The 17,594-nt window shown below is 40.6% G+C and overlaps 1 protein-coding gene across 3 annotated transcripts in view; it reads left to right on the forward strand.

Moving 5' to 3' along the window:
* Window positions 1-17,594, forward strand: part of ADCYAP1R1 (ADCYAP receptor type I) — a gene marked incomplete at both ends in the record, with an annotated part of 117,894 nt that overhangs the window by 21,069 nt on the left and 79,231 nt on the right. For all 3 annotated transcript variants that reach the window (XM_084204683.1, XM_084204682.1, XM_084204684.1), the window contains one exon: window positions 8,120-8,225. In XM_084204683.1, the coding sequence (XP_084060809.1) occupies window positions 8,120-8,225 (106 nt within the window). The remainder of the gene's footprint in view (window positions 1-8,119; window positions 8,226-17,594) is intronic.

Here is a 17,594-nt window from a genome sequence, read left to right on the forward strand (position 1 = left end):
AGATTGTACGTTTGTGGCTGGGACTGAAGGAGTTCCCAATGGCTTTTCCCTTTCACTCAGTGTGAAATGTTCTGAAATCACAGGAGTTTGGATGCCATTTACATATTGCTGGCATATTGGGGTTTATGTGCAAATCACCAGCAGGACAGGGCTGCTGGGAACGTGCCTTGAGCTGTTTTATTTTCCAGCATCAGTCTCATGACATGGTCATGACAATGGGAAGATGCCATCAACTCACATCCCAGGCAGCAGACCAAGAACTCAATGTTACAACTCACTTTAAAAGTTTTTGACCAATCACTCAAAGCAAAATCACATTGACAGTGGCTCCATCCAACCACTATAAGCACACGTGCCTTTGGTTAAACAATGCTTGATTATTTCAAATACAATACCTGCTTGTGAGCCTTCAAACACAATGCACAGAGCTCTGTTATTAAGCTTAGAACTTCCTAATATCTCACTAGATAAACTTGTCTGCAGCTTAGGCAGTTATTCTGGACAAGCATTAATACACAGATCATTGTTCTATTTGTCTTTACTTTTCTACTTCTTACATAATTTTTCTGCTGACCAATCTCATGGCTACTGCTCAGCTCTACTCACAGTTCTGCTGTCTCTAAGGCCTGTCTTTTACAACTTTCCCAAAACCCTCTGATTTTACAGATTCCCACATTTGCACAGGAAGGCAAAAAACGAAATCAAGTGGCAAACTTCAGACATTTATGGGGATAACAACTTGTTGCACTGCCAAGCCAGTGTTGTGGGGCCCAGCAATGATGCAAATCAGTTCTGGAAAAAAAATCGAGATAGTCAGAGCTCCTTCCCAAACCCCTCTATTTTTAACACAGCCCTTTGCAAGTCTTGGCCCTGATGTGACCAGTTGAATCATTGCTTGGTGGGAACAGGGACTCAGCAGTGGTGTTTCCATGACAAAGTGAGCCTCTTTTGGCAATGCTCACAGAACAATTTATCATTTTTGAAGCTACCTTTTCAATACTGGAAGTCATAATAGAATTAGTAAAATGTGTGTAATTCAGCTTGAAGTGAGTGATCTCATCTACCTTGTGGATTAAACTCCTCTCTTGCATTATTTTAGGAACAACACTTAGGCAAAAGTTGAATCACACTCTGTTGATGTAAAACCATGGCCGTGAAGGATTTAATGGAGATTTGCTGTTGTTGTTTTTGATTCTTATCTGTCCCCTCATTACCCCTTTCATTGTCACAGTGCCTGATATGGCATGTCTTGAATGGAGTAGAAATGTTCCCATTTACTTAAAAAAACAAAAGGAAAAAAATCAGGACTTCATGGAAAACACAAAAATGGAGAAGAGGAAAGAACAGCCCGTGGTACTGAATTGCCATATTTGATCTGGCCTTTATAGAAATGCCAAGTGAATTCCCATCTCACCATCACATTATTGCTAGGACTTCAAAGCAGATTTTTTATCCTGAAGGTTCTCAGGAATGCTGGGGACATCTCACTTCTGAGTAAACTCATGTAGAGAAATCAAGTTTTATAGCATTCTCATTGAGAACAAAATGAGCAAAATGGTGTTTTGTGAGTTACTGAATGTTGTCAAAGACCTGGTTGCTGAGAATTTCAGACTTTTGCGGAGAGAGACTGACCCCCAAGAGAGCACTGCATTTCACCTGAGGCTGTCAGGTCAAATGAGCAAAATGGGGTTTTGTGAATAACTAAATGTAGTCAAAGACAGTTCAGGTTTTTCTGCATGGTTGGTGTGTATACATAATTATATAGACCAAATGTATAATATATAAATATTTATAAAAAATATAATTATATCTACCAAATTTATTGTAATTACATAAGTTGTAATATAACATGACTGTTATTAATTTTACCATAAGTTCAAGGGACCAGCAAAGAGTTAAGTACTGTAATTTGCACAAAGCACATACCAGTTTATATTTGTAGTGGCCACCTTAATGGAAACCACGTGAGGGAAATGAAAGCTCTGAATTTGTTTTATCTCTATATGTCCTGCCAGCTTCTTGTGCTCTCTCAGAACCAAACAGATACTGACTGCCTTTTACTGTCTCTGTATCTAAATGAATATACACATTTTCTAAACTGATGTGAGTCAGAATCTTTCACTTCATTGAGAGTAATAAATTTTTCAAAGACCTGTGAGTTTCATGCACTATCGACTTGGATTCTTGATTTTTTTCTAGTATGTGTCAAAACACCCTTTAAGTGTACATATCACTGATCTCTGCTGGGAAACTGAGACCAGGCTGTCTCTGCTGAGCACAGGAAATTGCAAATGTCCTGGAGGCAGAAGAAATGGGATCACAAGGCCTGGAGTTCAGGCTTGCACTGCCACTGGAATCGGGCTCTGCCTTCACTTGTTGATGCCTGACTTGGCAAATTAAAGGTTCTGCCACTCCATGGTCAATGGAGAAACACCAAACCCCTGGGTCCTTTCAGGAAAATGTGATGACATTAAAACAGACAAGGTTCAACAGACAAACGATGTGATAACGTTCAACAGACAAACCTTTTTGTGGGAAATGGAAAAACAGAAACTTCCACAGACACGGGAGGGTTTGGTTTGCAGCCTTGGGAGAAGCTTGGATTGATGTAAAAATACAGTACAAAGATTTTAAGCAGGAAAATCATAAACTGATGTTTCTATGGCTGTAAGTAAGAATATGCCTTGAGTAAGTAAAAAACTGTATCAATAAGGTGGTGAAGGGTTTATAATGTAGTAATGTGGTTGTACAGAGTAAGCTAAGAGTTTAGAGGTTGTAATAAAAGCTGATGTGTGTAAGTGTGACAAAAGCCCATTGGATAAAAGTATCTGCAGTGCAGTAAAATTAAGTAAAGGTGATGGGTTAGAAAAGAAAAATAAACTTTGTGGCAACTGTCCATTGGGTTAGAAAGTTCTATATTGTCGTGTAACAAAGAACTTGTGACTACTTTGAGCTATGGCTGACTGCTTGTTCCTCTAAAATCTCACAGCATCTGAGACCGATGTTTATCTGAGCAATAAAACCGATTTTTGTGGTCCCATCCCTTCAATTAAAGCAGCAATAACAATGCCTTTTGTTCTGAACAATTCAAGCCCTTTTGATTTTCCCAGATATGGAATTGCTTGTTAGCAGGGATGCCAGGCAGCTCCTGTTCTCTCCTCTGACACTGAGGTTGATGCTTCCTCCTTATGTTTGCTTTCTGTTTCGGTTTCCACATTCCCCAAATTTTTTTTTTTTTTTGAATCTGTTGATGAAGTGCAACAAAATGGCACAAAAATGGTGATGGGAAGTCACATCAGAATATTTTGGCAACAGTGAAAGCTGGTGGAAAGCTGCAGGGACAGGTGGAGCACATGGCTCTGGTGCTCTCTCTGTCCACACCTGAGCCTCCTAAGCCACACTTACTGGGATACAGTTGACTAAAATTAATCAGTTTAGTCAGAGACCTCAGACTAGCTGTGCCAGTCTGCAGGAACAGCAAAGTTGAGCTTTTAACCTTTGGCTTTCTTTACAATCAATCATGTCCTGGCTTTGATACATCTCTAGAAAAGAAGATACCAAAATAAAGTAAAGATAAATCACATTCTTTTGTCTTTTCACTTGAAAAGTGAATCGAAATTTTCATATCAAATGTGCCTGAGAACAGGGCCATGGTGGATTTCTTCATATTCTAGAGTGGAATCATAGATTGGTTTGGGTTGGAAGGGACCTTAAAGCTCATCCAGTTCCACCCCTGTCATGGTGCAGGGACACCTTCCACCATCCCAGGTTGCTCCAAGGGCTTGGACACTTCCAGGGATCCAGGGGCAGCCTGGAATAACCTGGAATATCATGTTCTGGTGTCTCACAAACCTCCATCCTTTGACGGACTTTGAATAAATATATGCATCTATGTGTGGCATTGAATTGAACATTCACTATTTCAAGCTGAAGAGTTCTGCAACTTAACAGGAAGTGTGTGAAGAAATATTTCCTTTTGTTTAGTCACATCCTGCTTGCATAGACAATGCATTATTATTATTATTATTATTATTATTATTATTATTATTATTATTATTATTATTACTAAATGACAGCTTTTCTAATCTGTACCTGGTGAACTGCCCAGAAACTGCCACATTTCTGTGTGGGGACAACCCCTGAACACTCCTCTCAGACCTGGGCAACTGTGGAGAGTGAACCTGCACTGACAGCAGAACTCTGTTTTTCTCGCTATTTCCCTTTTACCTTTTTAAAAAATATATTCTAAGAACTTGAATGTCAGCCAATGCAATTTTCTCTATCTTTGGGGATGCTTAGGGGATGATGTAGCAAAAGCCCTTATGTTCTTGGGAGATCCTGGAGATCTGTGACAATTTATCTTTTCCAGGCACTTGGGAGCCCTTAAAACAGAACTGTGTGTTTTGAAGACAAACAAATCTAATATGGTTGTGCCTGGTGTGTCCCCCAGGGGAAAATAGCTGAAATTTATTACTGGGGTCTTGGAGATGATGAAACTGTGCAGCATTATGAGTTCCTACAAATGGTGAGGAAAGCTTTCCAGGAGAGTTCATCAGGAAACCCTCTCTGTCCTTGAAATAGCAGTGGTAGCTTTTAAAATTTACCAAAAAAAAAGTGTGCAGATGGTTCAGAGCATCATCACACAAACAAAAGCACAACAGCAGCACCATCAAACTGGAATATTACAGAGCCACTGAATGGTGTGGGTTAGAAAGGACCTTGCAGATAAATCTCATTCCCCCCCTGCCATGGGCAGGGACACCTTCCATTGTCCCAGGCTGCTCCAAGCCCTGTCCAGCCTGGCCTTGGACACTTCCAGGGATGGCACATCCACAGCTTCTCTGGGCACCCTGGGCCAGGGCCTGCCCACCCTCACAGGGAACAATTTCTTCCTAAATATTGATCTGAATTGTCAGGGTCTTTGGTGTCCAGATGACCCCAAGGTGTTGGAAAGTCACTTTTTTCCCAGCCCCATGACTGAAGAAGAAGTTGAGATTCCTCAGCTCTGCTTTTCAAGGCTGTTTATTTTCTCTTGTCTCATACATTCTCTCTCTGACCTGCTGAGATCTGTCCAGCAGGTCGGGTTGTGGCACAGTCCCTGCCCTTGGGGTGGTGTTGGCTTTTTATACTAAAATCTACGTGTACTTTATTGACAATAATTTTCCAATACCCATCACCTATGTTAGACAGTCTGTCTGTACTCTAAACCAATCCAGAAGTGTCACCATCACAGCAGAGGATGGAGGACAAGAAGAAGACGAAGAAGGAGAAGAAGAAGAAGAAGAAGAAGAAGAAGAAGAAGAAGAAGAAGAAGAAGAAGAAGGACACACCCAGATTCCTCCATCTTGCCTCTTGAACCCCCTTACTAAAAACCCCAAAATTCTCCTTTTTCACCCTGTGACAAATTCACTATCATTCTACTCAAACCCTTGTGGCTTGTAAATCCTCACTCAAAGTTGGTAATTGTTTTTTCCAAGGGTTAAAATCCAAGGCACAGGTGTGTTTGACTCCGTGCCAAGGTCTCTGAGCCCCCTGCCAGGGTCTGGAGTCCTCCAGGGCAGCCAGAGGAATGTCCTGGGTTCTGACACTGAATCTCCCCTGTTTTATTTTAAATCCATTCCTCTTGTCCTGTCACTATCTGCCTGTGCAGAAGTTCCTCTCCCTCTTTTTTAGAAGCCACTTCAGCGTCTGAAAGGATTTCACCTCCCTTGGGATTTGCTCTCAGGTTTTGTTGGTGCATCCCTGATCCACCCTGTCCACTCCATTCCCTGGGATGTGAGAGAAGGAAAGCTGAACTGTGCAGATGGGGCTCCAAAAGAACCCAGAGGGGATTGAATTTGGGGATTTCTGTCCCTGTTTCCTTGTCCCTGCTTAGCAGATAAGGGGAAGCATGGTCCCATAACACTTCCAATAAAAAATGTGGTTTTCCATTGCCAAGAGTGAAAGAAATGGAATGGGAAATAAAATAACAAAAGTGCTCCACTGTAATAACCACAGTTATTATAGTTTTTATTAAAAATCCACTTTTATTCTTGTTTTCTATTGGGATAGTAATTTTTTTTTTTAATATTGTGATGGGTTGTGATGGTATTAGGAAGGGATGGATGGTTGTGGGGTTTTTTGGGATTTACAACAGTAATTATGAATTTATTTTGTGGATATAAAGTAATTTTTTTGATTTTTGTGAGAGTATTTATGTGTGTTTCTAAATTTTAATTGTTTGAGAAACCATACTAATGTTAGTTTTTGTGTTTAGTATACTTGTAATATGAATTGTTTTACCAATGTGTGTTAGAATGTCTGCTAGCTCTGGTTGTTCATTGCTGATACATTTTTTCTAAAGGACATTAGGTATTGGGTTAAAGTTTTTACAAGGTTTTTTTTGTATATAACTTCTTTATTTACATTTATTGCTAATGTAATAGTATTAAGAAGGGATGGATGGTCGTTGGGGTTTTTTTGGGACTTTTAACAAAAATTATGAATTTCTAACAATAATTATGTAGCAATAATTATGAATTTATTCCATAGATATAAGGTAGTTTTTAAAATTTTTGTGAGAGCATTTATGTGTGTTTCTAAATTTAAATTGTTTGAGAAACCATACTAATGTTTGTTTTTGTGTTTAGTATACTTGTAATATGAATTGTTTTACTAAGATGTGTCAGACTGTTACCTTTGGTTGTTCATTGCTGATATGTTTTATCTAAAGGACATTAGGTATTTACAAGGTATTTTTTGGTATATAACTTGTTTATATTTATTGGTAATGCAATAGCAATAGTATTGTTGTATTTGGTGGAATTATTGTTGGAGTATTGTAAGTAAGAGCTGAAGTTATCAGTCTTCATTATAATTTGTTGAGATGACAATTGGAAAAATTGAAAGTCTAAGAATTTTATTACTGTCTTTGTTTATAATTCAAAAGTTGCTTTTGTTGTGAAGTATTAGTTATTCTCGTGGGAATGTATTTATGGTAAAAGTCTTTTAAAATATACATTAATTTGGAAGTTGTAATTTTTATTGGGATGGTGTGAATGGTAACATCTGTACTGTCTCACCCTTCTCATGAGACTGAAAATGGAATAAAAGTTTTTAAAACACCCTTCAGTTGCCCCAGCTGTGGGTCAGAGAAGGGCTTATCCAACAATTCACTTTCAGCCAGGACACTGATTTTCATGGGGTTTTTCACTGGGTGGGATTTGAAACTCAGCCATGTCCCTATAAAATGATCTCTTGAAATCTGAGGGTTTATTCTCCTTTAATTGATATTCCCTGGCCACAGTCTGCTATAGGAATGAAATCCTGTGTTGATTTCCAGAAATGGGTCACATCCTTATTTTGTTACTGTTTTGGGATTGCCTGGATTGTGTTGGCTGCAATGTTCCTGTCATAAACTAATTTTTTTATTCCCTTCTTTTTCCCCCCCTTTTACTTTTTTCTTGTAGTTGGCTGTACTAGAGAGTTAAAGATAGAAAACAGAAAAAAAGAAAGAAAATATATTGGTCAAGTCAACCTGATTTATTTGACATGATGTTATTTTTGATAAAAGAATTTGCCTTGAATTCTCTGGAAATAAATAAAGGCAACATTCAAAGGAATGAACAGGGTGACAGAATAAGAGAAACAGTTTTTAATTTGGTTTAGATTCCAGAGAGATTTTAATCAATTGTGCAAAGACTCATAAGAAACTGGTGGAAGATCAAACCAAGCTGAAATTTATCCCTAATTCTTCTCTAAATTATTTTTGTATTTAGACATACCTTTGTTCAGCTTTATGTTAAGAAGGGATTCAATAAAATAAAACAAACCTGTTAGAAATCACATTTTGACAGGGATAACAATATAAAACCCCCAAATAATTTATGAGGGTTTTAATTACTTAATTAGTCCTTAGACCTGCTGGAAGGAAAAAAAAAGGAGTAAAAGTAAAGAAGAAAAAAGGGAAAGAAAATGAAGTTTGTTACTTGTTTTTTCCCAACTTTAAATGATATTTTTCTTTCTTCTTTCCTTTTTTTTTTTCTTGCAATGGGTTCTAAAAACTTCCTGATCACCTCATAAACTATTTTATTTTTGTAACTGCTTTTTTTTTTTTTTCTCATTGTCCCCCATATTTCAGGTTGCAGCAACCCATTCCAACTGCATCATTAAAAAGGAGCAAGAGACTTGTCTGGAGAAGATCCGGAGGGCGACGGCCCTGAACCCCCTCAATGACTCTTCTCCAGGTGAGTCTCAGACCCTGCACCTTGAGCTGACAATTTAAAGTGCTTTTCATCATTTTCTGGCATGCCTGGAGGGGTTTTCAGCCCTGGTGAGAGGAGCATCATTGCTGCTGAATGAGCTTGGGGAAATGAAAAACAAAAATTCAATCAAGGGGGGTGCATAAGAACCATTCCTGGTTATTATCAGAGGTCAGGAATTTGTTTCTTTATTTAAGGTTATAATATATCTGCAAAAAGAATAATAAAAAAAGAGATTAAATTAAAAAGAAAGGATGGTTGGATGGTTTTTGCCTGGATGACAACAGCTTTGGGGACAGGATGTGACACAAAGTGCTGCTCTGGAGCAGCAGCTCGTTTTCCTTCCTCATCTCAGCAATAATTTGGGTATCTCTGCCATGATCCGAGGCCCTTTGCAGGGATTATCCTTGTGGTGTCTGTAATCTTGATGAAGGATACTCATGCTTTTGCTGAGATAAGAAACTGAGGCAGTGAGCAAAGAAATTTATAGTTTAATATCCTGTCCTATTTCCTCCTGACTGCAGCAGGAGCTGCCTGTGGCCAGCACCAGGGAGAGAAGGGCAAAGAATGACAAAGAAACTAATTGGAAATCAGAGTCCATTTACTGAGTCCCATCCAAAACTGCTTCTGCTGTGACTGGAATTGATAAAACCACAGAGAAAAGCTGATAGAACACGTTGTGTGTGATAAAAGAGCGGAGCTTTGTCTCCCCTTCTTCTCGCAGCACATTTCAGTGCAGAAGCACAGGAGGTCAGAATGCAGGTGTCTGTGTTATCAGTGTCCTCTAAAGCAACCCATTCCTGAATTTCAGCTGCTGGGAGCATTTCCATAAAGGAGGAGGGTTTCCATCAGGGTCCTGCTATTCATCTCATGCATCAATTCATTTCTGTTCTGCTGCCCAGCAGAAGAGCTGTGGGGTGTGGTGGAAGTGAGGAAAGCTCAGTGTACCTCAGGCAGTTCATTGCACCCCCAGGGATGTGGTTTTGAGACCCTCCTTGTGCTTTACAGGAAAGCTTTCCCAAGTTTTCCCTGGTCCAGAAGTGGCATGAAGGAAAAAAAGGGGAAAAAAGCCTGTTTCTTGCCTCCTACCCCAGAATGGGGCCAGAACCTGATCATGAGACCTGTTCCTTATGCTTTATGCTTTTGTCACTGACATGTTTTATGAAAAATCCTTTCCTTAGGATTTTTCCTCCTGAGAAGCTGAGAGGCCTCAGGAACAAAATGCAAACAATGATTGTTTGCTGCTGTGGGATGCAGCAGGTGGATCTGGGATTGGTCTCATGTGGCTGTTTCTAATTAATGGCCAATCCCAGTCCAGCTGTCCAGACTGTCTCAGTCAGAGACAAACCTTTGTTATTCATGCTTTTTTTATTCTCAGCCAGCCTTCTGATGAAATCCTTTCTTCTATTCTTTTAGTATAGTTTTAATATAATATATATCATAGAATAATAATTCAAGCCTTCTGAAACATGGAGTCAGATGCATCTTCTCTCTCTCCCCTTCATCACCTTTGATTTACCATAGGCTTTTGTTTGGATTCAGGAATTTCTAGAACTCCCCAGGTGAGAGGAAACCATGTCACCAGCCAGCTTTTATTTCTTTATCACCCAAATCCAGAATAACCCTGACAGCTGGGGACTAGTCACACTGAGCTCCTCCTCCTGCCTGTTCCAAATGGAAAGGACACAGCTCAGAGATGGAGGAAGCCCAGAGCCATTGGAAAAGGCTTTTGCATCTCAATGTGATGAAATTGTGTCACCCACTCAGGCAGGAAGGGACTGGATCCTCTCAGGCTCTCACTCTGAGCAGAACCCAGCTGCTCCCTATTCTGCTCCCCCAGTGTTTGCAGGCTGAATCACTGGGAGGATTTTCCCAGGCTCATTGAGCATCTTTTAGTTGTTCCCCACATCCTGTGGCAATGACTTCCACAGCTGACGTGGCTTAAAGTAAAAAAACCATATCCCCTCCAAGAGATTTAATTTTTCAGTGAAGGATTCTGGTGTACTTCTTGTTTGAAAGCCCTTTCATTCCATGGATACTGCTTGCTGGCCTTTTTCTTTACATTTTATATATTTTTTTTAGGTTTTTTGTAGACATGTTTTAAATTTATTTCATTTCACCTCTGGGACTACAGCATTTCACTCTAAGTGCTGACCTCACAATTCACCTTTCATTATTTCATGATACTTATTTCAAGCCAGATCCTGCCACCCTCATTCTCAACAAAGCTCGATCTCCTTAGATAAAGGATATCAACAAAATCCTACCACCTCCTTACTGGTTGAATTTGTGGGAGGTGTTTCACCACAAAACTCCCTGGAGATGCAGTAACTCTCCAGAAATTAAGCAGTCATAAGTGCAGGGTGTTGATTCCTCTTGAATTTCTCCTGCTGCACACATGCTGGTTTTTATTTGGGATAAATAAAAATTGTCCCATGTAATGTTTTTATATTCACTAAGATTTACTAATGATGACAGATAGTGGAGAAATGTTATCAGCTTGTTTCTTTCAAAGAAAGAGAAAGATAGGGAATAACTCCCCTGCTTTTCAGAAACAGCTGAAAGAAGGAAGAAATCCCTCCTGACTGGTGAACAAAATTCTGCCTGTTCAGAGGAGAAGCACACAATCGCCTCTTCGACTATTCCTGCCTGAAAATTACCATAGAAAAATTCAATATATAACATTTTTGAGAATTTATTTCTCCTCAGTGGGGCTGCAAGGTCTGAAATGGGATCATGAGCTTTTAGGAAGTCTGTAGGTGCTTGTGAACATGGTCAAGTTACTGTGACTTAAAAGAAAAATCCACCTTTTATGGCAGGTGACACAAAGAGGGTCTGGGACATGAACAGTCTCTGTGTTCTGTATTTCTGCAGTATCTAGAACAATATTATCAAATATTTCATGAATCCTTCTCCAAGGTGCCCACTTGGTGCAAAATGTGCCAATGGCAAAGTCTCTGCTCCTTAGGGCCCTTGTTTTCTGCACTGGTGATCCTCTGTATGGGAAGCCCCATCCTTGGGTGGCAAGAGAGGAACAGCAACTTCTGGTTCCTACATTTTGCAGGAATTCAGCTCTGCTGCCTTTGCTTTACCCCCTTGCTGTGTTCAGTGAACACAAACATCGACCAAATGGGGTTTCTGATGTTTCCTCCTTTCTCTCCCACTCCACCTCGCATGCCCAGATGTTCTGCTCATTATTTCTTTATTCTTCACAGCAGTTTTCTCTCCTTCTGCTGCTGGGCCATGCCTTTAATGCTTCAGAGGCAATGATTGCCTTGAGATTTTCTGTTTGGTTTATTTTTTTTTTCATTAGTTTTATGATGGATTCTTCCTCTTAAATGCTCTAAACTCTTTAGGAAACTTTATATGAGAAGAAATAGGGGGCATGTGCTGACCCTATGTGTCCATTCCTGTTCAGTCATCACTAACAACCCGAATGAAAAAGAGAATTTGAAGGAAATGAAATCTCAGCAGGACCCAGAATCTGACTCCCTTGCTCTGGAGGAGGAATTAAACTGATAAAGGGGAGTAATGAAAGCCAAAGGCAGACAAGAGAGGAAGGAGAGCAGTGATTACTTCATACTCAACTTCCCCAGGCAGTGGTGCCAGGCTATTTCTTACATCAGTGTTTCCAATTTCCTTTGTTGAGTTTCCATCCCTGTCCTACTGTGGAGCTGCACTGGTTTGTGCTGGACCCTCTTCTAGCTCTCACCAACCCTCCAGGTATTTTCTGCCAGATCAGAATTGATAAATCTCACTGCTGATCCACATGCATCCTTTTGTTTTTATTTCTATTTCTCCCATCCAGACTCTTCTGACCTGTTCCCAACCCTGGGGCTAGGAAAGACTGACACAGGAGTTACTCAGAATTAATGACAGTTTCCTGGGTTGGGTGCATTTAGCAGGGGATTTATCTAATTAAATGTTGATACCTGCAATTGCATCTGCACTATCAACAAGCAAGTCACCTCAGTTCCTCAGTTTGTAGCTCTGGATGTCTACCAAGCAGAGCCTGAGACATAATTGATTTCATCCTCAACATAGATTAGATTAGATGATGTCTATTTTTTATCTCTGGACACATGGAATAAAGGGTGACCATGTCAGCTCTAAATTTAGGTGTCTACATTTGATCAGACAACTCCCACCTTTCTTTTGTCTTTATTATATTGATTAGATTGTGCTGGAGGTCTGGACTACCCCAAAAATCTGAATTGTGATGGAAAGAACCCTGCTGATGAAATAGAGAACCATAGATTGGCCATGAAATACTTTTCCCAGCCTGTTCCCTGTCTTGCTTTCCACTGTTGGAACCAGATATTCCAGACTTGTCCCTTGAGTGTGACAGGAGAGTTCCTTGAGTGATTTGCAGATTTGTGTCTACAATTTAGTGTTCAAAGGGCTTAAAATGCTCTAACCTGGAACAAGCCAAGGTGTGACAGAAGTGAACTCAGCACAAGAATTTGAACAGAAGTGATGAGGCCTCCTTGGTGATTATGTGGTTCATGACTCATTGTCAAATCAATCTTTACCTTCAGAACTCCTTCATCTGTTGTTTTCCAGTCCCACTCCTCCTGCCCTTCCTCTGAGAAATGTAGAGAGGAAACGACAATCCCAAGCATGTCAAGGAATTAAAAGGAAATAAGGATTTGAAGGGATGTGATGATCCCTGCAAGGAATCACGTGGAATCCTTGTTAAAAGCTACCCTGTAAATCAACAGGAAAGAAACTGGTAAGGGCACCAGGGGGTAGGAGATGGGAATTAGGAGGCAGTGTGGTGATGCAAGGAGAGGTTTTGAATTATGTTTCCATCACACGAAGATGATGGAGCAGGTTTTTTTTTTCAGCTTCACATTTTTTATTGAGCGTCTCGTCAGCCTCTTGTTCTCTCAGAGCCTTTGAATTATCTGCTGTTATTTCCCCTGGCACCACTGGGAAGACATTACTTCACTGTGTCTCCCTCACTGAAGCAGCTGTGCCCAAGAACAACAGGGCTAGGATTGAATCCAAGCTAATGAATTCCTAGAGTTGGAAGGGCATAGGTAAGAAAATGTCTGTACAACCTGAAAGTTTTCTCTGTGGCTCCTTTTAAAGTAGAATGCAGACCTAGATAGCTTTGATCTCTATGGATACATCTCTCCTTGGTCAAAGGTGCTTTTTTTGAGCGCTGGTGGATTTATCCATGTGACACTGCATAAAGTGTCTTCTACTAAATTCATATTAGAGCTGGTAGGAACAAGGAAGAATTTCAAGGGAGAAGCCAGGGCCATGTGATGACAGACACGGGGTCTGTGCTTATTTCTGGTATCCATTCTGTAGAGTCTTTGTCTGAACAAGTCTCCTGTGCACCCTTTGGGACCCAAGCTGTGATCAAACTTTGCTTTTTCTCAGGCAAGTGCAAGGAAAAGTGCTTCACTTATCTCTGTGTTCCAAGTATTGATTCATTCTTTAACTCTTTGCTGAATTTCTCTGACTTTATTATCATGCCTTTTTGGATGTTTTGGGGAAAGGAGGAATGGTTTAAAGTGAAAAGGGGGAGATTTAGATTAAATATTGGGAGGAAATTCCTCCCTGGGAGGGTGGTGAGGCCCTGGCACAGGGCAGCCCCTGGATCCCTGGAAGTGTCCAAGGCCAGATTGGATAGGGATTTGAGCAGTTTGGGATAGTGGGAGGTGTCCCCATGGCAGGGGGTGGGAACTGGATGAACTTTAAGGTCCCTTCCAACCCAAACCATTCTAGGATTCTGTAAGTTTGTTCACCTAACAGAGTGGCTGAATTCATGTCACCTCAAAATGGGTTTATAAAGTAGAGAGATCTTTATCAGTGCTAGATACTGAAACTGCATTTGTAGTCAAGAGGTCAAAATCAGAACTTGGAACTCCCTGACACAAATACTTACAGAACTTACACTTGCCCTATTTTGGCATCCACCTTCTGCTAAGAAGGTTGTATGGTAAATGCCCATTTTTCTGCTTTGCCTATTGACACAATAGGCAAAATTGTGGAGGTCTGAAGTTGGATTGAGTGAATTCTGTTGGTGATAATGAACAAAATCTTCATTTTCCAGGCATAAGCCAAGCTTCTGGCTCGATAAAAAATCTTTTCCTCAAATGGAGCAGCTGAAGCTAAATTGGTTGATGCTGACCTACTCTGAATTCAGTCACATCAGTGAGGCTGAAAGTCTGGAAGTGCATTGCCATTGGAAGAGTTCAGGATCAGCTTAGCAAGGGGAAAGACAGGTATCACAGTCAAACTGCCATGGAATAATTTAAGGAAAGGTTTTTTCCTAGACATGGGTGCAGACGGGACAAACCTCAACTGCATGAACCACCAGATTTCTTGGAAAAGCCTCCAGGATGCTTCTTTCTCATCCCTCTTTAATACACAGTCAGGCTGTGTTTACCTAGATGCTCTGCCTGGGGAAGCAAACAGTACAAAAATATTTTTTCTGATGGAGAATTCCTGGAAAGAGGGATTCAAATGCCATCCACACTGCACCCTAGACATAATAATGATGGCAGATGAGCAGGGATATTCCTTTGGCAGTTTAACTCTATGGTGCTGGGAGGAGAAATAGAGTTTGTGTGATCCTACAGCTTTTTCTTCCAGGCCCACCTGGATTGCCACTAGATCAGGGATCACAGTGTGGTTGGAATTGTGTTGTTGGAGCCCTGGATGCTGAGAATTTCAGATTTCTGTGCTGCCAGGCACTGATTCTCCATAGAACACTGCATTGACCTGAGACCGTGGAGAAGCTTCCAGAATGGAATGACAGAACTGGGATTGTGGGTGTGGAGTTTGGATAGAAGTGTGTGATACCACAGGGTGGGAAACTCAGAGTTTAAGGGTTTAGAATACAGTAATGGATATAAAAAAAGAGGGAGGTTTTAGGGTGGAGGCTGCTCCTTCTTCTTCACCTTCTTCTTCACCTTCTTCTTCACCTTCTTCTCCATGGGTTTGGGTGGTTTTGTGTAATTGGATAAAAAAGTCCCCATTGTGGGGAACAGATGGTTCATTGTTAGGTCAAAAGTAAAAATAATTGAGGTGTCATTTCTTAATTGCACAGTTTATCCTTAAAAGGCCTTGTAGAGAGAGAAATGGGGCTCCATTTTTAGTTTGTTGGAATGAAGTGCTGTAGAACCCTGATGTAGAGTGATGTAGAACATCTGAGTCCCAACATGAAATACCTTCTTGCAATTTAATCCCGGCCCTGGCAAAAAGGAAGCAAAGTCTCCTTCATCGCGTGGGTTTCCTTTTCAAGAACATCACTCCTAAATATTGTGTCCCCTTGTCTTCAGAGCTGAGTGCTATCCATGGATAAGCTAAGCCATGGCAAAGAGGTGGAGTTTGCAGGGCCACAGGTGTGTCCTGCACCTGTGGCACAGCTCTGCCGTGGGTTTCCCACAGCACACAGGATAGATGTGGTTACTTCAGTCTCTGCCATAAGAATCTTCACCTCAAACCTTACAAGTCCTTTTCCACCACTTTGTCTCCAGGGATGGAATTTGTCTCTCTGGATTTTAGTGAATAATGCCTCAAATCTCTGACCTAAACCAAGTCTGAACCCTGTAGAGCTGTGGGTCCTTCCTTGGAGCTGTTCCTTTCCAGCTCTGAGTTCCTGAGTTTGTCTCTCTGGATTTTAGTGAATAACGCCTCAAATCTCTGACCTAAACCAATCTGAACCCTGTAGAGCTGTGGGTCCTTCCTTGGAGCTGTTCCTTTCCAGCTCTGGGTTCCTGAGTTTGTCTCTCTGGATTTCAGTGAATAACACCTCAAATCTCTGACCTAAACCAATCTGAACCCTGTAGAGCTGTGGGTCCTTCCTTGGAGCTGTTCCTTTCCAGCTCTGGGTTCCTGACATTTGGGGATAAATCCTTCTCTGTAATGGCCTTTTTCTCTCTCTCCTGATTCAAGAAGTCAATGAGTTGAGCCCTATGGATTCCCTAACCTGGTTAAAGCTTAGGCCAGGTGATCATCAGCCTGGGGATGGTCAGGGAAGATGACTCAGAGAAAAAGATGCAAAAATTGCTGAAATGGGGCAGAAATTTCTATTATCTCTTCCGGCAGCAGGAACACTCTTTGGTGGTTTAAACAAGGACTGCCACCTTTGCATGCCCTGCTGATAAATCTGAGTTTAGTCATCTTCTCAGCATTTGCTGGACTTCCATTCAGAAAAAAAAAGGGAAAGGAAAGTACTGGAATGTGATACTTACATCTCTGAAAACACCATTAGCTGTGAAACACGTGCATGAGCTACTGTTCCCATCCCATAGTGTATTCATTGTGATAATTCCCACCTGGCTCTTTCTAAGCCATTACTTTTGTCATCTCCAGAATTGCCAGGAAGTCCTACTGTAATAGGCAAGGAACATGAGTTAAAAGAAAATGAAAGGTGAATTAGAATTTATCCAGGCAGCTGGGTAAGATAATGACTCTGGATAAGATGAATTTCTGGGAACCAGATTGAATAAAAGTATTTCTCTGCAAGCAGCTCAGTCACTGAAAAATGCAGGTTCAGGTTACATGTTAAAATAATTAAGGCTGAAAAATAGCAGCCATTAACAAATTTGGAAAATGAAAACATATGGCCGTTTCATATTGTTGTGTTCAACAGAACATTGTTTCAGAGGTATTGGTACTTAAATTGAATTAGGGATAAGAAGTAAAGAAATGATAAAATTCAAGATAAAAAGCTAAAAATGAAATTTCCTCTCTGCCTGTCTGGCTCTTTGTTTTCATGTCAGACAAGATGAAGGAAAAACTCTCACTTAATTGAACAAAATGGGATTTTGTGCCTGGTGTGCTTAAAAATAAAATATGCATTGTTTACACAGTCCCACCTGTGAGTTTCTTGTTGCTATGGCGACATCCATATTTTTATGTTTATTAAATCCTCTTTTTTATTTAGTCCAGACTTAAAAATTATCAAGAAGACCACTCTGACCATCTAGTTCATGGTGTACATGATGATCTAGAGCAAAGGGAGCAGTTTCTTTCCAGCTTATGCAGAGATTATTAAAGCCTGAGGATTTTCCCTGTTGACTGTTTAATTTCAGTGGGGTTTTTCATTTGTGTTTTGTTTATTTTTGCTTGGTTGGTTGGTTTGGGGTTTTTAATGAACATTTTCAAATACACAGCATGGTAGATGCAGCCTGGTCTACTGTAAAGTGTCCCTGCCCATGGTGGGGTGGAATGAGGTGATCTTTAAGGTCCCTTCCAACCCAAACCATTCCATAATTCCTTGATTTTAGATGCCTTTGCAACTGATTTTACTTCTGGGACGTGGGTACTCTTCTAATTCATGTTGTCCCAAGCAATTGTGAGCAGCACATGTAATAGCAATCACATTCTACC

The sequence above is a fragment of the Fringilla coelebs genome (genome assembly GCF_963513975.1).
Source record: "Fringilla coelebs genome assembly, chromosome: 1".
Taxonomy (NCBI): Eukaryota; Metazoa; Chordata; class Aves; order Passeriformes; family Fringillidae; genus Fringilla; species Fringilla coelebs.